Here is a 25,376-nt window from a genome sequence, read left to right on the forward strand (position 1 = left end):
TCTCAGTATCTGATCCCAATCATCTTCAGAATCTCAAACAGCTTGATCAAATCAGCATTATTGAATGCCTTTCCTGGATCTATGAACGCCATGTACATAGGCTTTTCTTTCTTAATTTAGTCCTCTAAGATCAAACGTAAAGTTAGGATTGCTTCACGTGTTCCCACATTTCTCCTGAAGCCAACTTGATCTTCTTCCAACTCAGTTTCAACTTGTCTTTCCATTCTTCTGTAAACAATATGTGTTAAAATTTTGCGGGCGTGAGATACTAAACTAATGTTGCGGTAGTTTTCACACTTGTCAGCACCAGCTTTCTTGGGAATAGGTATAACAACATTCTGTTGAAAATCGGATGGCACTTCTCCTGTATCATACATCTTACAGACTAAATGGAATAACTTTTCCATGCTTGTTTCTCCTAAGGCAGTCAGCAATTCTGAGGGTATGTCATCAATTCCTGGTGCCTTGTTCCTACTTAGATCTCTCAAAGCTTTGTCGAATTCTGACCTCAAAATTGGGTCTCCCATTTCATCAGCATCAACAGCCTTTTCTTGCTCTAGAACCATATTATCTACTTCTTTACGTTGATACAGCTCTTGGATATGTTCCTGGCATCTTTCTGCTTTGTCTTCTTTCCCTAGAAGTGGTTTTCCAACTGAGCTTTTAATATTCATACACCTAGTTTTCCTTTCTCCAAAGGTTTTCTTGATTTTACTGTATGCAGCATCTTACCTTTCCTAGGACCATACAACCTTCAACGTCCTTGCACTTCTCTTTCAGCCTTCCTTCCTTAGCTGTCCTGCACTTTCTATCTACTTCATTCTTTATTCGCCCGTATTCTTTTCTGCCCTCCTCATTTTTTGCATTCTTGTACGTTTGTCGTTCATCAAACAGGTCTAGTGTCTCTTGAGTTATCCAGTGTTTCTTAGTTGATCTTTCCTTTCTTCCTAACTTTTCTTCAGCAGCCTTACTGATCTCATTCTTCATGACTGTCCATTTTTCGTGTACTGTATTTCCTTCAGGCTCTTCATTAGTTCTTGTGTTACATGTTCCTTGAAACAATCCCTGTCACTCTTTTTTTCAACTTATCTAGATCCCATCTCCTTACATACCTTCCTTTCTTCAATTTCTTCAACTTCAGAAGGCATTTCATGACCAACAGGTTGTGGTCAGAGTTCACGTCTGCTCCTGGGAAAGTCTTGCAATCCAGCAGCTCTGATTTCTGAATCTCTTCCTAATCATAAAGAAGTCTTATTTGATACCTTCCAGTGTCTCCAGGTCTTTTCCATGTATACAGCTGTTGTTTGTTGTGTTTGAACTAAGTGTTAGCAAGGACTGAATTATGATCGGTGCAGAATTCAACCAGCCGGCTTCCTCTTTCATTTCTTTGTCCCAGTCTGAATTCTCCTACTATGTTACCTTCTCTTCTTTGGCCTGCCACTGCATTCCGGTCCCCATCACAATTAGATTTTCGTCACCTTTTACATATTGCATTAAACCTTCTATCTCTTCATATATTCTTTCGATTTCTTCATCATCCGCTGAACTAGTAGGCATCTAGACCTGCACTATTGTGGTGGGCTTTGGCTTTGTGTCTATCTTAACAACAATAATCACTATGCTGGTTGTGCTAGCTTACACGCTGCCCTATTTTCTTATTCATTATTAAACTAACTCCTGCATTTCTTCTATTTGGTTTTGTGTTGATAATTCTGTAGTTGCCTGACCAGAAATCCTGCTCTTCCTGCCAGCGTTCTTCACTTATACCAACTACATCCAACTTTAGTCTATCCATCTACCTTTTCAGATTTTCTAACCTACCACAGCGATTCAAACTTCTAACATTCCACGCTCCGACTCGCAGAATGTCAGTATCCATCTTCCTGATGATTGCTCCCTCTTGTGTAGTCCCCACCTGGAGATACGAATGAGGGACTATTTTACCTCCGGAACATTTTACCCGGGTGGAAGCATCATCAGGACATCATTCATACAAAGAGAGCTGCATGTCCTCGGGAATTAGTTACGGCTGTAGTTTCTTGTTGCTTTCAGTCGTGTAGTAGTATCAACATAGCTAAGCCATGTTAAGTATTATTACAAGACCATATCAGTCAATCATCCAGCCTACTGCCCTTGCAGTTTCTGAAAGGCTGCTAACCCACCTTCATTGAACCATTCGTTAGTCTGGTCTCTCGACAGATACTCATCCAATATGGTTGCACGTACGACTCGGCTACCTGCTTCATTGGGACACTCAAGCCTCCCCACCACGCAAGGTCACGCAATTCACAGGTTCAAGGCGAGTTATCTGACCTATTTATAACGAATGCTCTGGAGCAGCACTGGACCATTAAACAACTTTATGTAACTGAGTAGGCCTAGTTGACTATAATATTGAATAGCTTGCCGAATGTTGAACAAAGTTTCCTTTGTAGAAAAAGAGTGCTGGGGCTAAGTGAAAGATAGTAATCTCTTTATTTTGCATGAAGTTAACTAACTCAACTTTTAGGCGAACAAGAAATGGGTACTAATGTGCTGCTTGTGACCCTACCAGAAGAGATGGATTTCTGTAAATTACTGCGTTGATCAGAAAAGATCATATTTTGATGAATGCTGTTTATTTGCTCGATAGACTACATTAAGATTATTGAAACTTAATGCCCATGATTTTTGAAAATGTGATGTTTAATATTTAAAAAGTTACTGGTGTGCATTTGCTTAAAATGTATATATATTACTCACAGACCACAAAATAACTTTTAAAGTTTCCTGGTGTTGAGAATTTTATTTTTTTATGGCAGAATTGCATCAGCAGGTTTCCAAGCTCCAAAATAATCATGTAAGCCATTTTATTATGTATTTAATAAAGCAGTTCTTTAGTTTATAAAATCAAAGGTGACAAGATTTGCTAGTGGTTAGTTCTAATGTATGTATTCTGTTTATAGGTTGCCAACTTGGCATGCAGCATGTCTGGCAATGAAGATGGAGTGAAGATGGTGCGGTACGCTGCTGCCCAGATAGAAAATCTTTGCCCGCAGGTAATTAATGCTGCCCGTATCCTTGCTGCACGTCCTCGCTCCAAAGTTGCTCAAGAGAACATGGATGTATTCCGAGATGCATGGGAAAACCAGGTGCGCATCCTGACTGAGGCTGTGGATGACATCACTACTATTGATGATTTCCTTGCTGTTTCAGGTAAGCTTTCTATTACTAATTAAGATAAAATAATTTAGAAATATTAAGTGTGAAGTAATTGTGTGACTAAGAAGTCCACTATTTGAGCGTAGATATGAATCATTTATCTTTAATTTTAGGGTTTTTGTTTTGTCTCTTCTCAAAAACTACTATTACAGCTGTCTCTGGAGTTAATTCTAGAGATAGGAACAGAGGGTTATTGGCATGTTATGCTCGTTCTATGCTATTTTTTACTGTGCTTCTTGTAATAATTAAAAGAAAATACCTGGTTTTGAAGCAACATTGGCATCAAGTGATGTACACTCACCAGAAAAAGAAAAGAAAAAAAAAAAAAAAAAAACACTACATATTTCAGACAAAATTTAATGTCAGTCCATTTGAAACCTTGTATACTGTAAGTTAATAATTAGGACATTACACCAATATGGCAATATTTAGCCCATTGGAGAAGTTTCAACGCAATACAGTGAAACCTCGTTAGTGCATTCCTCACTAACATGTTTTTCCCATTTAGAATGTCATAAATTCGAAGTCCTGAGTCTCCTTGTATTAAATCTGTATAAAAAATACATTGCTAATCACGTCACGAATTTTCGCTATTACCACTTAGTACAACCACATTTTTCCTGGACCTGAAAATGTTACTGTATTAGACATCCCTTCTGAAAGAAATATGATTTCTAACTCGGTTAAAAGACGTCACCACAGTTGCGTGATTACAGGGAAAGGCCTTCCTGAACTTTGCAGGATAAGTCGTACCTTTGGGGAGCAAGCCATTAGCCTCAGGAATGTTCAGTTTTGCTTGCCGGTTAGCAGCCAGATTGTTGAAAAGCAGAGTGAGCCTGTTTGTGCTTGTATTTCGCATTCCATTCAGACGGTATAGAAATATATTTTGTGCTGAGTGGTACAGTGAAGTGTAGCTATTATTTGTCGTGCGGTACAGTAGCCTATATCCGGATTAGGAACATAATCGTGTGAAATTGACTAGCATGATGCAAATTTTCTTGTGATAGCCTAGTTATGAATGTGTAAAATTCCTTAATAATGAAGACATAATTAAAATGTGTCGGAAAGTGGACTGGCATAAACGTGCAGAGGTCGCGGATGTTGAAACTGGCACCTTCGAATTTTGCCTTGATCACTCAAGTTGGTCGAAGTTTTATTTGATTCAAAATGGCGGCCAAAGTCATTTCTCGCAGTTGCACATGGTCGAATGTAACCTCCAATTCATTGTCTAAGAGTGTGACCAGAAAATAATGTTTAATAACCCAGTGCTCCGAAATAAAAGGCTCCTACTAACATTTGTTTTAGAAAGAGAGTGATCTTCAGTAATACTTTGATATTTTTGTTGGCCCCTGTGCACATGTTTTCATATATGTTCTCTCATGTTTTTCACACCTTTCGATACTTTCCTCTCGTCTTTGGAAATGGTAGATAGGCCTATGGTTTACACTGTACTCGCGGATACACAATGTAAAATGCTTTCATGCCGGAAAAACTCCTACCTAGAGGTTTTTTTTTTACAGTTTGTTTTATGTCACACCAGCACAGATAAGTCTTATGGTGACGATGGGATAGGAAAGGCCTAGAAGTGTGAAGGAAGCGGCCGTGACCTTAATTAAGGTACAGCCCCAGCATTTGCCTGATGTGAAAATGGGAAATCATGGAAAGCCATCTTCAGGGCTCCCGACAGTAGCATTCGAACACACTATCTCCCAGATGCAAGCTCACAGCTGCGCACTCCTAGCCGCACGGCCAACTCGCCCGGTATATCTAGTATTTCCATATCCCTGTTGAATAGTTTTTATTCGTATATTCATTAGTACATTTTCTCGCTTAACACGTTCTTTTCCTTGTCCTCTGCCGAAACGTCTTAACGAAGTTTCACTGTAACTGATTTTAACACAGGACAGTATATTATCTCTTCCTGAGCACATGTTGTCTATGGAATAACAACATGCATACACTGTAATTGATTCATTTATGCATTTCTAGGCAATTAAAAATGAATTGATTATATTTTTTATCAAGTCCACATAAAAATTATAACATCGTATTTTCTGGCTGAACACTTTCTGGCTTCTCTCTGTTTTTATTCAGAAACCACATTTTTACGAACTATTTTTGCTTCCATGTACAACCCCTTACTTCCTGCAATCTCTGTTTTCCATTCTTTCCATAAATGTTGTCGTCTTCATTTTGCTTCCCTGTATTACTACACAGTGGTATCTATTTCTGCACTGCCAACAGAACATATGTAAAAATTCATTCATTACTCTTGAACATTCTTGCTTTGTCTTCGACATTAGTTTTCTCTTTACCGAGCAGTTGGCTGCGCAGCTTGGGTGTCATAGTTATCAGCTTGCATCTGGGAGATAGTGGGTTCGAACCCCAGTGTTGGCACCCCTGAAGATGGTTTTCTGTGGTTTCCCATTTTCACACTAGGCAAATGCTGGGGATGTACCTTACTTAAGGCCACGGTCGCTTCCTCCCCACTCCTAGGCCTCTCCTATACCATCGTCGCCATAAAACCTATCTTTGTCGGTGCGACGTAAAGCAAGTAGTAAAACAAAAAACAAAAACTAGTCTAAACTGTATATGTATTTGCTGAGATAAAAGGCAAAGTGGAGGGATATTTTCATGACTTGTTAAATGTTGAAGAATGCAGTAATAAAACAAATGAAGGTATGTAACCAGCTAGAGAAACTGAAATAAACATGGCTCTGGCAGAGGCAGAACTGGCAGTTAAATAGTTGAAAATAGAGACAAGTGTGGGTATAAATAAAATAACAGTAGAAATAATAAAGGCAACTGATCCTTTTGGACTTACAGATTCTTCAAGAGCGTATGGCAATGGAATTAGATCGCAGAAGGTAGGAAAAAGGGAACTAAAAAGGATATGATTAAGACATTTATTGATTTACAAAAGGGGTATACCGGTAACAGTGTTTCAGGAGCTAGAGTTTGGGAAAGTTTGATATAGAATTGTATTGAGAAAGAAACTGTAAACATGCTAGAAGTAATGTATTTCAAATGCTATATTTGTGTCAGGGTGCAGTTGAGAAAAACATTGTGCTTGAGAGAAGAGAAACAACTTAAAAAGGGAGAAATATGGATCTCATGTATTGTGGTGTTGAGTGCACCCTTATGTTCTCTGTAAAGTATTGGCTTCTTTAAGCATAACTTCCATTGTTTACTTACTGGAGATGTCTAACTTGACTTCCACTAGAAAACATCTTGCAGCATGGGGATAAGAAACTATTTTTGCAATGAAATACTTTTTTATTGTGCTTCTATGTAATATTTTCTTGTGATTGAGTTGGAATGCAACTAGTTATATAAATTTAAAGTATTTGCAGTTTGAATAGTGCAAGAAAATCACACTCCCATTCGTTTCAGAAAACCACATTTTGGAGGACGTCAACAAATGTGTATTGGCTCTCCAGGAAGGAGATGCTGACACTCTGGATCGGACTGCAGGAGCCATTCGTGGACGATCATCACGAGTGTGTAATGTTGTGGGTGCTGAGATGGACAATTATGAACCTGGCATTTACACTGAACGTGTGTTGGAAGCAGTCAAAGTTCTACGAGACCAAGGTGAGAATGGAAGTAAAATGCAGTAATTTGAAACTATGCGCAGCCCTTATATTGTGGGACTATGAGTGATAAGGAATGCATAACTCTTTATCAACTCTGTCACAAAAAGGCAGACATACAACTCAAATACCTCTTTCTTATTACTTTCTGATGACAATATAATTTGAAATACGCTTATTTCAAAGTAATTGCCATTCCCCGAATTAAAATATAGGCCTTAATGTGTTAATTTGATCGGTTAATTTGAAATACGGTTAATATGTAATTCGAACCACACCCGGGCTACTGGAGTAGGACATTGATTTTGATGTAATTCGAAGTTCTCATCAGGCCCCTAAACTGTGAAATTCAAAATCGGTACTTTAATCTGGTTGCTTCAGAGCAGCTAACTAATAGTCATTGTAGACAACAGTTAACGAGTGAGCGACTATCTTGTATCCCTCATTGTCGCATATGCCCTCCTTCGGTTTTTCAGGGTTTAAAGCTTCAAACAAAGTCAAATAGAACATGTGTGTGCATTGATGATTGCATCCTGGATTTTAATCAACTTACTATAGCTATGCGAGTACTTCATACCATGCTCCTTGTTTCGTTTTTTTTTTTATCGCATTGTCAACGACCTTGTTATTGTCATGAGGTACACTTACATGGTCACTGAGTTATTTTTGTTGAAGTTGCATAGAGTCTAACTCTGTTTATAACGGAATTGCAAGCAGTCGAAACATCGGGAGATGGAGTCTCTTCTCACGGGCCCGCCGGCTAAAGTCGCAATAACTATCTTATTGATTCTGGACAGTGTCATCTCTACCAGCAATGTCTGGGAAAATGTTTTGAATGCAATGGATGTAATAGATGATTTTATTTCAACAACTTACAGAAATGCACTTAAACAGCGCACCATTGACTCATATTTCAGAAAAGAATGATATTGTTTTTCAATGTTTGCCTAACGAGGAAGATGTTGAAATGTGTTATTGTTGGAACTTAATTTCTTTGTTGGCTACCATGTTAGAATAACTTTATATTGGCCACCATGCCATAATAGTTTTTTGTGTTTTCATTTGTTTTCGTGTGTTTTTAACTTCGAGGTGTCGATGGTTTCAAACAATGTCAAATAGAATATCGTGTGTGCATTGATGAGTGCATCATGGATTTTAATCAACTTACTATAGCTATGCGAGTACAGTAGAATTCCGCTATAGCAAGTACGGCATATAACGAGAACCCCGTTATAACGGCAGTTTTATCTGCCCCTTCAAAGTTCCTATATTAAACTGTGTATTATTCTTCGCTTACAGCGAGAGCCCTACCACTGACACATCCGTTATTACGAGTTATTAAGTGCGCGCAATATTTTCCATTACTGATAATTATACACCTTGGCCATTATGTTGCGTGCGATAGATCACCTTTGGTGTCATTTCCTCGCTATGTCCATTAGCGAGCTCTCTCTCTCTCGTTGACATTCGAAGGCGATTTTGGAGTCGTTTAGTAATACTTGGCAACTGAAGAAAATTAAAAATGAAAGAGAACATGTTTTCGTAAAATAAATGCATAAATAACTTGTCCGTTAACAGTTGTTAACTCGTTAAAAATAAAAGCTGAATAAACAATCTCTTAATTTTAATTCAAAATACTGCAATTAAGTAAGATTGGGATACACCTCAAGTTATGGCGGAGTGCATAATTGATTTCAGAGGTTAGTTTATATTTTGTCACGTTCTGGTTAAATTACGGAAAGGCTATTTATTATGATGTAAACTTGTAGTGAGAAGGTTATCATTTCTCTACTAGCGCTTGAAGTATATTTTCATCATACATGTAGTACGTTTAATTTAGGATAGGTGACGCTGATAGAATGAGAAAACTGAAACGTTTGCCACAAAATGCGATCTATCACCTTCGGTGTCGTTTCCTTGCTATGTCCACTAGCAGGCGTCTCTCTTTCTCTCTCTCTCTCTCTCTCTCTCTCTCTCTCTCGTTGACATTCAAAGGCAATGTTGAGGTTGGTTCTAATAACTGTCCGCTGCTGTTCTCTAAGGAAAATTCGAAATGAAAGAGGGTAACAAGTTTTTGTAATAAATGCGTACATAACCTGGCCGATAGCAGTTGTTAACCCATTAAAAATAAAGGTTGAAGTAAGTGATTTCTTAATTTTAATGTTATATACTAAAATTGTGAGGAAAGCAACAGGAAACTACCTCACTCCTCATTTCCCTAGTACGCCTCTTCAGTGATGACTAGGCCATCTATGACAGCTGATGGCAGAGCTGTTGAAGATCCCACCAGTGGCATTGCTGACGGACTGAACATACATACATATTAAAATTAGGTAAGAATGTGATACACTTCAAGATATGGCAGAGTACATCACTGATTTCAGAGGATAGTTTAAATTTTCTTGCATCTAGTTACATTTCAGAAAGGCTATTCCCATGTAAATTTTTAGTGAGGAGGTTATCATTTCTTTACATGTGTTTGAAATGTTTTCATGATACATATACGGTTGGGTTAGCAGACGCCCTGACACCGTTTGAAGAGGAAAACTGAAATTGTTGTCACAAAAGCCTCCGGAATGATACCGTATTTCTCCAAATCCAAGACGACGTATTTTTCTCAGAATCTCATGTGAAAAATCAAGGGTCGTCTTGCATTCGCGGCCTAACAGCAATGAATACTACTGACAATACCGCGGTAATCACGCTGTTTCTTTTCACCCCCACGCATGCACACACACAAAACTCGCTGACTATAAACAACTGCGTCTTTATTATAAAGCCGCGGCAACCGGTTGTACAATGCCTCTGTGTAACATCCTTGGATCTCGGGAAATAGTGAAGAGAGAATGACGTTCTATTAGCCTCCAAAAAAAATTTCTCAAGTCTGCAGAATGGCATCAAAACATGTGAGCCTTCAAATTCTTAGAAAGACCACGGCTCAGAGGCAGAGTTATAATGCGTCTACTGTACCTAACGCTTAAAAAAGTTAAGTTTTATAGAGAGCAGGAATATTTTCGTGATGGATCTTCGTATTGTAAAGATACTTGGAACAGGTATTGCCGGCAAATTTTCAATGGGTTCTCGTTGATATTATGATGCCAGTTTTCAGTTAACAGTTATAAAACACTCGGAAATGTAGAATAATTGTGCAGCTGCAAGAAAATGCGTCATAGACCTAACTAAAGCCAATATTCGGCATTAGCATGAAGACAAAGAGAGGTAAAAAATGCTACTATACAAAGAAGCATTCAATAGCCCGCAACAAGGACGCTCAAAAGAAGTAGAAATTAAATTGCGAGGTATGTGCACGAAAAACGCAAGGGCGGGGCTATACGATGGCGCAGTAAACAGTTCGTTGAACTTCAGCGTTCGCGATTAGGCCTATACATCGCTAGCCACTGAAGTTTGCCCGACTCGGCAAGCAAACCGTGCGTGTAGCAGCCAATTGTAGCTGACGCTCAGTAAAAGTAACAGTTTTATAGACGGCAAGAATATTTTCTTGATGAATCGTCGTATTGTAGAGACGCGTGGAATAGATATAGCCGGCAAATTTTTAATGGGCTCTCTTCAATATTATGATGCCAATTTTAAGTTAATGATTATTAAACCCATGGAAATAAAGAATAATTTTGCAGGCGCAAAATAAATACAGCTTAACTTAAGCCAATGTTCGGCGTTGACGTGAAGACAAAGATAGTCTAAAAATGCGTACTGTAAAAGAAAGGCATTCATATGATTTTACAAAGTACTTTTTAAGCCTAATTTAATTTTTTTTTGAAGGAAAAAGTGGGGCTCATATTGCATTCAGGGTCGTCTTGGATGAAATGAAACATACACTTAGTATTGGATTTCGAAAAATAACAAACAAGTCAGCTGTAGTGTGATCATCTGCGAAAACATAAGTTTTGAACAAACTGATTGTCGTTTCATACCTTTTTTAATGTGTATGGGGGTTTACCCGACTTCTACAAAAAATCCAATATAATGACAATCTGCTATAGCGAGTACTTTTTTCGCTGTTATGAATTCTCACTATAGCAAACTTCTACTGTACTTCATACCATACATATATTAAGCACCACAGACCGGAAACCATTTGGTGACGCACTTAACCCAATTTCTGGCCTGTCAACCGTGCATAACTCGTCAGGTTCAAAGTTCTTGCTGCGTCCGCATTTTATTGCTGTATTCTTTTCATGATTGTAGACACTGCCTGTGAGTTGTTTCCAGTTGTCTAATAATGGAATTCACTAGAATCGCACATCCTTTCTGCCAATAGCAGGTGATAGACAATAATTTTGTTTCTTCAGTTTATCTGTTTGTATTTACGAAAAGGTAATCAAATAATTGATAGGTGTGTTCTAAACATTCAGGAAGAGTGGGCCAGTCTATTTAGGTATGTACATTTTAAGATTGATGAACCGTGGACTTCTTTATTTTTACATAAGTGTCTGTATTGTATATGCAATTTGTGCACCTTACTTTTATTCTTGTTGTATTCTAGACTGAAAAAAAAGGAATTATTATCTTTCTTACAATTTCTATTCCTCTATTCCTCTTGAGAGTTGGAGGTATCTGGGGTCAAATTGTGAATACAACACTAACTTACATATTTTCAATATTTTTTTGTTATGCAGAAATTTAATTTGAAACTACGTAATTCGAAGTCTGATTTTTTTTTTTTTTTTTTGTCCCAATCACTTCATTATCGCTGTAATTGTGATTCCTAAGCCCCAAACCTGACATATTGTGTATGTTCTTATTAGAATTTTACTAAGGGAAGGTGAAATCTTTATTTCATAGATGTTTAAATTGTTGTTGTTTCTCTGAAGCCTTTGCAGTTATTACTTAGACATTTTAGAGTAGTTTTTAATATCGGTTAAGTGATTGTTGAACTAGGATTCAGTGACTTATAGTTTAAGAAAGATTTAATATTTTCTATAAATATTTTTAAAGGAAAAGCAGCTATGTTAATTGTTTCTTTTATAGTACATCTGAAAAACAATATGTTATTGGTTCTGTAGTCTGTAGGATATAGGTGCATATTATAATAAATATGTCAAGGGCTGAAAATTGCTCTCAAAGTCATTCAGTATGAATAATCACCCAACTGGTGATGGTTCACGTTAAAAACGCCTTACTTGTTGCAAGCAGTGAAAAAAGGTACATTGCTCTGAATGTAATAGGTTGGATGGGTATAACCAGGAAGCCTGTACATATTTTAAATAATAATAATTATCATAATAATAGTTCAGTAGCTTGGATGATAGAGTGCTGGTTTCCTGAGCCCAACCTGTCAGGTTTGATCCTGACTCAGTCCGGTAGTAATTGAAGGTGCTCAGATATGTCGGCCTCAGATCGGTAGATTTACTAGCACTTAAAAAATCTCTGTGGGACAAAATTTCAGCACCTTGGCGTCTCCAAAAACTTAAGTAGTAGTTAGTGAGACAAAAACCAGTAATATTACTATTACTAATGCTGCTACTGCTAAGAAGCAGCCCTAGCATTTTAACAGCATGTGGATATATGTATCCAAGTTCTTAAAAAAATTTAATTATTAAAATGTGCAAACTAACAAATTGGTGATGGCTTCCAACTACAAAAAACTTCTTTGAAAATGCTTGTTATGCAAAAAGAAGTATGATTGATATATTAGCATTCATTGGTTACCTGGCTGACAATGTTGTGTCCCGTACTATTACTTGAACCCTATAGCAGCTACCCTCATTCAGCAGAATACTAACCTCAATCTGCAGTGGTAAGAGTGAGTCAGGTTGCTGGTATCATCTGCCGATTTTGAGGGTTGTTGAAAGCTGCTTTGTGAGTGTGTGTTGCTTCTTTGATACTACCTGTCTGGGCTCACATTCCAAAAGTCCAGTACTACTCCCCCATATCAAGAGGCCAAGCGACAAGCAAGAAAACTCCGTCAATTACAACCCCACCCTCCTCCATCCATTCAGTGTGATTTGTGTGGGCGTATGTTTTATTCCAGAATTGGTCTGTTTAGTCATCGTAAACACATCCATAAACTGAGTTGAACTGGTCAATGTATGCAGGAAGAAGTTATATATACTCGGATCGAGTTACAGCCGATGACGATTCCAAAAGAAATCAAAAAGTTGTTTCAGAAATCTAGTATTTGTTAAAGCGGTATATGTGTCCAAAGAATGCAATGCTCCATTTTTGCATTGTGTTAAACTTACATAATGCGAACGTCTATAACTCAAATTTTGTGTATCTCGAAGGAATTTTCATTTCCCTATGGAATCCTAATTTATGTGCTGTATATTTTTCATTCTGTTACTTGATTTATTCAATATCTCAAATGATATTTGAAGCCGAGTGTGAATTTTTTTTTCTGTAACTCGAAGTATATGTAGAACGTTACGCTTGTGTACTTGATTATCCCCAGATAAAGTTAGTTCCTGTAGGAGAAACCTGAACTTAAATAGTCTCCTTATACAAAATTAAACATACTATATTTTAGTGAGAGTGTATTGTTTGACTAGCTGTAGGAACTTTGCGACCTCGAGTAGTCATGAATCATAGTAGCTAACCCTCCTTTAGGGCACTTTGCAACAACCCCCAGCAAGTCGTTTACAGTAGAGGGGGGGAATCCCCACTTGGCAATATCGGCTATAGAGTTAGCGAGTTCTGAAACGATTCCTGAATTTCAAAACACGGGTAGGTTTCGACAACAGGTTTTGTATCAGTATTATTATTCAAGAATGGAGTTAGGAAGTTTTGGAATGGAAGGCCTCAGATAATGGATCCTTTGATTCCACTCACAGGGGAGATAGAGTTCCGATAAATCGGAAGAGAAATGGGTGTAGCCACAAAAGAATGGAAAGGTTCATAAATTGTGAGAAAATAAGACATTCTAGACCTCATAAATATAATACTAAGCAGTTGTGTGGTGTAGAGGTAGAACACCTGTCTCTTATTCCAAAGTCCTGGGTTAATTTTCTGACCAGACCAAGGATTTTAATTCTGGTCTAAAGAGTAGAATCGGATTCACTTGATATGGGATTTTCTCAAGCTCTTAGTTACAGGAAGAAAGCGCACAGTGACGTAGTATACAGAGGTGAATACTGGTTGCCATGGTCAGGAAACTGATGACGTTACTTCCAGGTAGATTCCAAGTCCAGTAACATATCCATGTAAATTTAAATATATGACCGCTTGACAAACACTGCCTAATGTCACTGCATTGTAACTTGCCTAATTAAAATACTATAGATTTCTAAGAATAGAATTTGCTCTGTAAACAACATGTTGAGTTTTTTCCTCCAGGTTAGGGTGTATGCTGTACTTTTAATGGAATGCTGGGTGTATGCTTTACTTTTGATGGACGAAACTGATAAAAAATGTAATTTGGTTCCAGTGATGCCTAATTTTGCACAGCGTGTGGAAGTGGCAGTAGATGCACTTTCTTCAAATCCTCCTAAAGATGTGGATGAGAATGAATTTATTGACGCTTCCAGGCTTGTGTATGATGGTGTCCGTGAAATAAGACGGGCTGTGTTGATGAACAGGGTAAGTTAATTGCAAACAATAAACGTCATGTTAGTTCATTTATATAATGAATATATTCAAGACTGAAATTCAGATAATCTTTGTTACATGATGGTGTTGCTGGCCAAATCTGAATGTTGCCCATTTGCATAACTTACGAATAAGGTCTGTGTTGGTATTTGTATTGCATAGGGAGTTCATTGAAGAAGTGTCAAATAGAGATATGATGTGTTACTGGATTTTAAAGCAAGAATCTTGGATCTTATCCTCCTGATCCCTCATCTGAAGCAGGGTGTTGGTTATTTTGAACCTTTTTATGCCGGGCGAGTTGGTCGTGCAGTTAGGAGCGCGCAGCTGTGAGCTCGCATCCAGGAGGTAGTGGGTTTGAACCCCACTGTTGGCAGCCCTGAAGATTGTTTTCCATGGTTTCCCATTTTCACACCAGGCAAATGCTGGGGCTGTACTTTAATTACGGCCATGGCCGCTTCCTTCCCATTCCTAGGCCTTTCCTGTCCCAGCGTCGCCATAAGACCTAGCTGTGTCGGTGCGACGTAAAGCAACTAGCAAAAAAGAACCTTTTTATTGACTCTGAATTCACTTGTTACATTTCGTTGTAAGCTCCTCACTGACAATTCTTTGTGCTCCCATTCCTGTTGATGCTTTACTTTTAACACCATTGAACACCTTAGCTCTTCGGGAGATAGTAGGTTCGAACCCCACTGTCAGCAGCCCTGAAAATGGTTTTCCGTGGTTTCCCATTTTCACACCAGGCAAATGCTGGGGCTGTACCTTAATTAAGGCCACGGCCGCTTCCTTCCCACTCCTAGCCCTTCCCTGTCCCACCGTCGCCATAAGACCTATCTGAGTCGGTGCGACGTAAAGCAACTAGCAAAAAAAAAACACCTTAGCTCAAATGTAAGGTAGCTGTCTCAGTAGGTTAGTGGTAGTGTGTCCAGTTCCTGATCCCAAGTTCAATCCCAGCTGAGGTAGTCGAATTTTTGTAGGATGGTGAAAAATCTTGGCACTCCATCTTTGAAGATCTCTATGGTTCATTTAGTGTCACAGAAAAAAAATTAACTCATCTATAATATCCTTTCTAGTAGAATTCTGTTTTCATTGCTAGATAGCTGCACAATAGAATGTCAAAATTGGTAGGTAGGCTACCTAAATGCGTTTACTTCAGAAAGCCTGAACCACAGTAACTGAGGTTATACAATCATCATCATCATCATCATCACCATTTGTAAGGATCAGTAGAGAGTTTGTTGACTTGCAGTCCCTGGGTACATTTTACCATATGGCACACAAGAACATTTCTAAGTTTTCATTTCTCAGGTTTTCATTAGTTTTTTTGTTTTTTGCACAGATTTTACCATCACTACTTTCTCAACACTTTAATAGTTTCTACAGTGTGAGTTGCTCTGTCTGTTTGCACCACCCATTTTAAGTTTCTATGTGAGTGTACCACTGGATACTGAAATACACAAACTTTTTGGAGATTTTAAGCTTCAGAGGGGTGTTTTAAATCTTGTCTCATGATGCCCCTATGTTTTGCACTGCTGTCACTGCCTTATGATTTTACAAACTCCCATCATTAAAGCCAAACCTAAACAGCAGTTCACTCTTCCAGTTGCACTGATTGTGATTTTTGCAGATTTCTTCATATCAGTAGAAGTTATTCACTTCTACCACTGGATATATTGTCATTTCGAATTTGGAACATTATTTATAATACCAGAGGGTAGTTAATATGTAAGCTCTGCTATAGGTCAGCTCATGTACTGTATATATTCTCAAGAGCAATTGAATTAAAGATACCTCGCTAGTATAGTGTACCCTTTTCCCCTTGATGATGGCAGTAATGTGTCATGGCATGAACACCACAAGACATCAGAAGCGTTGGGGAACCATGCTGATCCATGATCGCTACACAGCCTCCCATAATTCACGCCGATTGGTCGGAGCTGATTCCAGGGCACACATCCCTCTTGACAGCGTCCCATATATGCTCAATGGGATTGAGATCGGGACTCCTTAGGGGCCAGGCAAGCATCTTCACATCCGTGGAGTGCTCTTTGAACCATTCAGCTATGATGATAGGCTTGCTTTAAGTACAGGTTACCTTATAGACATGATATGTATAGACTTTTGGGCTTATGCCGTGTCAAGAAAATAAGGTGAAATTCTTAATGTTTCGCAGAAAACTGTGCTCTGCGTCCTCAGAAGAATTCTCGACTGTCCACGAGAAAGGCTTCTTAAACAATGACACTTTTTAATTTGGAACGTTATAATAGAAGTGGAAATGGTACGTTCATTCACCACCAGATGACTCCCAGGAGGACGTGGCACAACGTTAGCGTTTGAAGCGGAAGCTGACCGTTCTATCACATTCAGACTAAGCGGTTCACATAACATGTTTGTGTAACATATGACAGGTGTAAGACATAGACATAAGCCTGGAATGAAACATCTGGCGACGAGGGAGGTACGAATTTGGAAAAAAACACAGAGACTGAATAACAGTTGTGAAGGGGCAGGGAAGGGAACTACCTACGTAAATTGTTAATGGCTGGCAACCAGGTATTACTTAATTGATAGCCGGTGTCCCTGTTGAAATTGTTAGGATTTCTACGTATTTCCACACCTTCCCGTATAATCCTGGACCTGTAGTGTCCAGTGTGGGTAAGAGCTTGAGTATCTTGGAACATGACATCATGACCCGACGATAGAGCGTTCTCAGCTATTGCCGATTTGTCAGGTTGGTTGAGACGAATATTACGTTCATGTTCTGTGATACGGGTACCAATGTACCGGCATGTTTGGCCGATGTATACTTTGCCGCACGTACAGGGAATTTCGTATACCCCAGGATGTGAAAGTGGGGACAATTTTTCCTTGGTTTTACTCAGACTGTGAGCAATTTTAGTGGCGGTGCCAAACACGGTTTTTGTATTGTGTTTGCGGTGGACCTTGGCAATTTGATCTGTGGTGTTGTGATTGTAAGGCAAGTAGGCAGTTCCCTTCACTTCTTCCTTCTGTGAGATTTGCTTGGTCATTTCTCTGGGATGCAGGGCTCTATGAATTTGCAAATCGCTGTAACCATTACCCTTAAACGCGACTTTGAGCGTGTCCATCTCCATCTGGATATGTGATGGCTCATAAATTCATCTCGCCCTCTTGGCGAGTTTGCATGTAATCAGCTTGGCGAGTGTCGTGAGGATGCCTTGTTTTTGTGCTGGATGGTGGTGAGAATCTGCATGAAGATAGCGATTTGTGTGGGTAGGCTTACGATATATGGTATGTCCTAAGGAGCCGTCCGGTTTCTTTCTTACTAGAACATCCAAGAAAGGAAGGCATCCGTCCGACTCCATCTCCATAGTGAATTTTATTGACGGAATGCTGATATAGGTGGTCTAGAAATAGATGAAATTTCTCAGGACCTTCTGTCCAGATCACAAATACATCATCAACATACCTCCACCATATCATAGGCTAGACGGGCGCCGAAGCAATAGGTTATCTTGCAAGGTGCTGGAGGCAAACATAGGGGTGAACATGATCTGTCAGATACTTCCTGTAACATTTGCCAGTGAGGAATGTCAGATGTACCAGAAGTCCCATTTCATCCCACATGAACAGTCTCCATCCTAGGATACAACCACCACCAGCCTCAACCGTACCCTGCTGGCAAGAGGGATCCATTGCCTCGTTGTTGATGACGACACACTCATACCTGGCCATTGGAGTGTACCAACTGGTACCTTGACCCTGTCAACTCTCTCATCTGTCCAGGCTTTGAGCATCCAATGGCAGTATTCCTTTGCCCATGTCAGTCATTGTGCATTGTGATAGGTGTTGTGCAGAGGTACTCTCGTGGGACACTTGCTCCTATACCCCATGGCAAGGAGATGATTCTGGATGGCATGGCTTTTCATGCATCATTTTCGTCCAGTATTCAATTTATGAATGATTTGCTGCACTGCTAGCCAATGACGAACCCTGCCATCAACACATAATGCACCACAACAGATGACTCTGGTGGGGTGGTTTTGCCCAAATCTACGTACTCACGGTACACTCTTGATGTGATGGTGGTGGTGGTGGTGATTATTGTTTTAAGAGGAAGTACAACTAGGCAACCATCCCTTATATAACACTAATCAGACGGAAAAATGGAAGGGATCCGACACTTTGAAAAATGAAGATATCGGCCAGAGGAAGACAAGGGCCGCGAAGGGCGTGAAAATGAAAGACTCCCTAGCCCTCGTAAACCTAATAGCGTCGGGGTCGGAAAAGAACAAGAGTTGACCAAGAGAGGTCGGATAGGATAGATGAAAGTGAGGAGCCTGGCACAAGTAAGTCGAAGCAATGCTAGGACTCGGCTAAGGGGCCCGTGGTCGCCAACCCACGCTCCAAAGTTCAGAGCCCCTGGAGCTGATGTGATGGTCCTTGGAAAGCCCATTGTCTACACAACTTTGGAGGTGGAGTGATCCATACGTCTGGCGCTGACAATTTGGCTATGATCAAATGCACTGAGATCTCATGTCTTACCCATCCTGTTGTCGGTTGTTACTTATACAGCCTGTACGAGCTGTGACATTCTTGCTGTTAAATGCCATGCCCTCCTATTACGTTCGCTGGGTCAAGAACAACACCATGTCCCCAATACAGCAGTTGTCTCTTAATTCATTTGCTCATGAGTGTAAATGTTTACTTCTGTGATGTTGAATAACCAACCCTTCAATGAATTATTGAATTAAACACAGGATGATTTGTTACCATGTGTTACGTATGGAATTCAGTACCTGTGGCTGGTATATTGCCATTTGTCAGTTAAATCTATTGGTTTGTTTTCATGAAAGTTACACACTTTGTATCTCTGCCATAAGCTAAATGATATTCATTTTCCACGTTGATGTTCATCCTGTTGACCATAGAAATCTTAGCAAGAGGAGCAGTAAACACATCAGATTCTTGGGTCGACAGTTGTAGGAATCAGATGTTATTGCGTGTTAACATACATGGTATACAATTTGAAGAGCGTTATCTATCCAGAGTACTTAACATCTTTGTTTTAAAATTTTAAGAAACAGAATACAACTTCTCATGAGTCAGAAAATGGGAAATGACATTTCAGTTGATCACTAAAATTAGTCAGAAATCAAATCTATAAATTCATCCAGCTTTAGTTCCTTGTTTCCCGTTTTTATTTCTCTTATACAGGAGAATCGTAAGTTTATTGTTGCCTTGTGATCATTGATTCCATCATGAAAGTCAGGAAAATTAAAAACAGTTTGCAATCAATATTCTGATTGTTGTTAGCATTATTTACCACCAGTTCTTTTCCTACCTCTACTGAGGAATCTTGCAAGGACTGCTTTTATTTAACTTATCTCATTATTTGATGGTCTTAACACATGGAGTAATGTATTGGCATTGGCAACTCATCACATGTATCTGTTATAAGTACTTTTTTAAATTTCCTTTGTTGATGCTGATTAAATTTTATTCTTTTAATTAATTTTACTGTTTTGTTATACATACATTTCCAAATAGAGTGAAATTGCTTTGTAGCACTTACCTTAAGTTCATTCTGTGTATGAATTTAAAGCTGTAAATAGATATAAACCTTGCAAAGCATACTTTAATTCAGGAAAATAAAGTGAAGTATACTGAAAAGAATACATGTAATATTGATAGTTTCTTTCTTTCTTTTTTTTTTTATATGTATACTAGTTAAGCCAATAATTACATGGACTAGCTGCTATATCATTCTTCTATGCCCTATATTTTAGAATGTATCTTATGTACTCATATGTCTGAAAATTGAGGATAATATGCAGTCAATTAGTATATTATCAGAGATCTGAGAAGCACCACACTATGCCATTTTAGTTCAAGAGTTCAACAGTACATGTGAAGAAATCCCCAACAGAATTTTAGCTATAGTGTACATCAATCCTGAAGTGATATGAGCAGCAGCCAATAGTCACCCAAGTAGTCTGTTATGTTGTCAAGGCTGTTTCACAAGTGACTGGCCTGGCCTTTGTCCTACTAAAATCATCCTCTTGTAATTTTTTGGCATGTTTCACACAGGCATCCCACTGCTGTGGCTGCTTTTGAATGATTTCATAAACCACTTTGTTGACAAGATTCTCTACAACAGCTACTTTAAATGTAGAGTTTTGTTGCCCAACTTCTCTCTTGACTTCTGCCCATATAAGTTCACTGAGGTTGTACTGGTAGGGGAGGGGAGTAATTATTTCATGTCCCACACCCAGACTCCAAGTCAAAGGAATTAATCATTCAAAATTAAAATCTGCCAACCTATTTGGGAATCGAACCCAAAGTTTCCAGGACTAGCAAAGATGTTGACCACTGAGCCTTGAGGCCAGGCAGCTTATCAGTTCCATTCAAGATTACTCATTTCTTCCTTTACGAAAATTAATTTGAAATTTTGGTTCTTGCTACTTTTATGTCTATTGGGCACTTCATGTGACACACATTTTTTTTTCTGAATATTGATTAATACACAACCAGGAGGAATGTACATTGTACATGCTACAAAAGTTGAAACAGGAAACTTCGTTCATAAATAGACACCATAAGCTAGAATTTTTCTCAGTTCTGATTAGATCTCGTACATTTTTAAGATAAAAGGTAATGTTGATTGAACATCACACTACATTTTTGACTTGCAGACTGAAAAGATTATGTATGATGCAGTTGACTGCCACAAGGAAAGATGAGTTTCATGAGTTCAAAATGCTGGACTATTATAATAGAAAAATTTGCTCACAGAACATAGTTATTTATTTTCAACAGCACGTCAGCTTTCTGTAGATAGAGGTTGCTCAGTAGACAAAGCATTCCGAACATGAATTACTATACATCTTAACAGATTGTAAATGAGATTTTCATATGTTAGTAATAACAGTTATACAAATGATTCCTCAAAATTGCAATAGAACCCTTTACAGCCACCAAGGCCACCATGTTCATAAATTGATTGTCCAGTCTGAACAGCTTATAGAACTGTGGAAATATAGCTGTTATTGTGCCTTTAGATCGAACCATATAACCCACTTCTTCTATAGAATATGGCAACTTATAATTTGCTTGAGGTATGGAATCATGGGTTCGTAGGCATCACACTTCTCTTTATGAACATCATTTGCAGCCATTTATAATAAATATAGGAATGAGTTCAGTATAGTGATTTGGCTGCTGACTTTCCACCTGGACAACTGTGAGGTTCGAATTGTGGTAGAGTCTGAGTTTGACTTCTCTCCTGAAAATTCATGTGGCATCAGGAAGGACAAGCTGCCCTTCAGAAACTCTTGTCCAAAACCCAAAATGAGCCAAGATGGCTGTAGCAATCCCAGAAACAGATAAATCAAGTTTAAGCAATTGTAGAAGTAAAAAAGTTGGCTAAAGAGGACTTTAATAATTCAGTTAAATTACATTAACTTAAGTTATAACTGGTGCTGAGATGAACTGTAATTTTGAGATAACGAATTAATTCCATTAGATATTTCTTGCTGTCATTTTGCACACTGTTGTTCGTCACTCAAGACTACTCATTTTGTCATTTCATATTTGACTCTTATTCATATGGGTCCAGTACTTGCCTCCTGCAAATATGTAGCAATATCTCAGACACTGTGTGTTTTATGTGTTATTAACTTGCTACATATAAAGGTTTTTAACACATTTGCTGGCTCCTCTGATATCCTGGTTTGGTATTACTTCTCTAGGAATAACCGATCCAAGTTCAGACAAGTACAGGGAATTGGGTAGCTTATGGAATGACTTGTTTTTTTTTTTTTTTTTTTTTTTGTGATAGGCTTGATACTAGAGTTACTATTACCTGTAAGTAACAAACTTTGTGGATGTTTTGGCATGAGATAGATTACTTCAATTAAGTCCTAAGTGTTTACTTGATCATAGTCCATGAAGCTATTGACTTGGTTAGTAACAGTTTGCTTATAGTTCTGAAAGTTTCTTGATGCTTTACCACAGAATTTATTTAACATTGTGTATTTTGTATTGCTCATTTTTTCCAACATAACATACTTTCTCTGTTGTATTCTCATTATTCTCATTATTTTCAAATCTGTTTTCTTTTCTTTTTTCTTTTTTCATGAAAGCAGCTTATTATTTACTGGGTTTTGTGTATCAAGTATTGATTAGTTCTTTAGTGCATGCACAATGGGAATCATGGACACAAAGGCTTCTGTGATTAGTGCCATCTAAATATACTGGATAGACCCTGTGAAATTTAATACTGTACAGTTATCTCCTCTACATATTCTGTATGTCCTGAAATCAGGATAAACAGAAATTTCATTCATGCTCAAACTTTCAGTTAATATGCTTGACATTTGCCTCAGAAGTGTTAAGTTTGTATATTTAAATCCTTTGTCCTATGTCTAAAACTCAGTCGTAATTTACCCCTTATACAGGGCGTATCAGAACTATATGGACAAAAAAACTAAGGAATGCTCTTCGTTTTATGTTAAGAATGTTGGTGCAAACAGATTGGCGGAGAAAATTTTTCTTTTCGAGAAAATGAGGTTAATTTGTTACTTCCAGGCGCATGATTGATAAACTTGCCGTATTTGCTACGCTAGAGAGCCAGTCGCTTATAAATTTGATGATGCAGAGGTGAACATCCAATACTGATAGAAACAAGATCTTTTCTATGGAAAAACGAAAGAAATAAAATATCATTAACACATTGGAGACCGAGCCCGAGTGTGTATGGGGTGGGGTAACAGCTCAGACTGACCGCGCCCGAGGCTAACTCGGGCCCGCGTGTTTGTTATATTGTCAACACAGCCAGGACGAGAATCGCTCGGAAAGTATACATACCACTTTAAAGAACTTTTATGACAGCTATACCGTGCGTTCGTATCCTCTTGTCGTTCTTTTCTCAAACTTATAGCAGCTTATTTTTGCTCGAGTTCGCTTCTACACTCCATGCTTCCAGCTGCTCAAGGCGCGCACTTTCAGAGTTTTGTTTACATCGTGCGAAGTGTTTAGACTGCGTTTTGTTTCTGCTATAATTATTGGATCATTGAATGAAGGTGGAATTGTAGAGATTTTTGATGACAGTGGTTCAGAAGAAGAGGTAGATGATTCTGACCTAGATCCTGATTTCGAACTTCATGTTCGTGATGAAGGTATTTATAACCTATTCTATCATATTCCAACCAGGTGTGATTTTGCACTTTGTAGTTTATTTAGCTAATGTTTCACGATCTTCATATGACTGGATATTCATTTAGAACGAAGTGACGCAATCGATGATAATTAAAAGGCAATGACTGATTCACATTCGCCAGGTACTTACGGCGATTTTGATGCACTTGCAACGCCCGTGCATATAAAGGAAAAGAGGAAAATGGGAAAGTAACGAAGAAGGAGACATACTGGTGGTATCCAATGTGTTCTGTAGCACTTTGTGTCCCTGAATGCTTCAAACTATTCCGCACTCAAGCTCATTATTTGTAAGACTTTGTTGTCCGACTTTTTTTTGTTGCTGTTGCAAAAGGCATACCGTTGGAAAATGTGTAATGTGAAAAGTATTCAATATACCTTAATGCAACTTTTTATTCTGTAGAATAGACACACTTAGTTTTTTTTTATGATATATACGTGTTACAATTGCAACCTACCTACTATTTTCTACAATTTTTTGAAAACTTTCAAAATATGGTGGTCTGCCTGCCCACATGCCACCTTAAGACACGGTCTCCAATGTATTAAGTACATTATGTGCTACTGAAATTTGTAAATTATGCCATCACTGCTAAAGTGATCTGATTGAAATTTTGGAGTTGTACTCTCGTACATGAATATAATTTCATATTAGTACTACTTCTGTAAGAAAAAGCATTTTTAAGAGATCGTACACGTGAATTAGGAAATTTGGTTAATTAATATTGCTAACCCTGAGCTAATGGTTAGTTATTACATTACCCTGGGTAATGTTTAAAATTGCCAGGTAAATTTTAATGGGGTTAATGCAATGTTTTGTAGACAATTAGAAGTTGTTTGACGTGAGAGGTAGCACTTCTAGTATTGAACCCAACATTAATAATTGATGGACCGGGTGAGTTGGCCATCCGGTTAGGGGCGCGCAGCTGTGAGCTTGCATCCGTGATATAGTGGGTTCGAATCCCACTGTTGGCAGCCCAGAAGATGGTTTTCCATGGTTTCCCATTTTCACACCAGGCAAATGCTGGGGCTGTACCTTAATTAAGGCCACAGCCGCTTCCTTTCCATTCCTAGGCCTTTCCTGTCTCATCGTCATGATAAGATCTCTTTGTGTTGGTACGACGTAAAGCAAATAATAACAACAATAATAATAATAATAATAATAATAATAATAATTGAGGACACTATACACTCATCCCTGTAACCTATAGCTATGAACCAAAGAACAGCCACTGGAGGCAATAGGCTTATGAGATTTGTCAAGCCATCAAGATTTTAAAAAACTCTTTTTAATTGTATGCTATGGTCTAACCAAGAATATTTAGATAGCAAAGTAGAAATGCTTTTTTTTTTTTTTAATCTTGTCTTGTAGTTGCTTTGTATATAATTTTGCATGTCTATCATCAAATAGTTTCTCTCCTTTCCTAAGTATGGTTTCTAGACTTTCTCACTCTTACCTTTGCATTTTATGAGAAAATTTCAGAGCTTATTTGCTTTTGTCTACTACTTTTAAACATGAAATGTGAAAAGGATATACCTGGATAATGGGTGCTTTACTGATATTTTCATTTCCACTACATTCTTACTTTATGCAATTTTGTTGTGTTTCTTGGTAATCATTTACTGAAAAATGTTAACAGGATAAGAACCTAACTCTATCTTATTTCCGTAAGCTGTTGCCAAAGTTTATGAAATTTACTACAAGCTGTGTGCACATCATTCTTTTTGAGATAAATGAGGCCTCTGCGACCATATCACTTCACTACAAAGTTGTAATATACCTACTTGTGAACAATGTCAGTTCTTGCTCCCAGTAAATTGTATTTCCTGATTGAACAGAGATAA

General features: G+C 38.3%; 1 protein-coding gene across 3 annotated transcripts in view; it reads left to right on the top strand.

Annotated features, from left to right (window-relative positions):
• Nucleotides 1–25,376, top strand: part of alpha-Cat (catenin alpha) — a 204,695-nt gene that overhangs the window by 120,564 nt on the left and 58,755 nt on the right. For all 3 annotated transcript variants that reach the window (XM_068228829.1, XM_067152964.2, XM_068228830.1), the window contains exons 9-11: nt 2,946–3,195; nt 6,595–6,795; nt 14,179–14,330. In XM_068228829.1, coding sequence (XP_068084930.1) covers nt 2,946–3,195; nt 6,595–6,795; nt 14,179–14,330 — 603 coding nt within the window. The remainder of the gene's footprint in view (nt 1–2,945; nt 3,196–6,594; nt 6,796–14,178; nt 14,331–25,376) is intronic.

The sequence above is a fragment of the Anabrus simplex genome, chromosome 8 (genome assembly GCF_040414725.1).
Source record: "Anabrus simplex isolate iqAnaSimp1 chromosome 8, ASM4041472v1, whole genome shotgun sequence".
Classification (NCBI taxonomy): domain Eukaryota; kingdom Metazoa; phylum Arthropoda; class Insecta; order Orthoptera; family Tettigoniidae; genus Anabrus; species Anabrus simplex.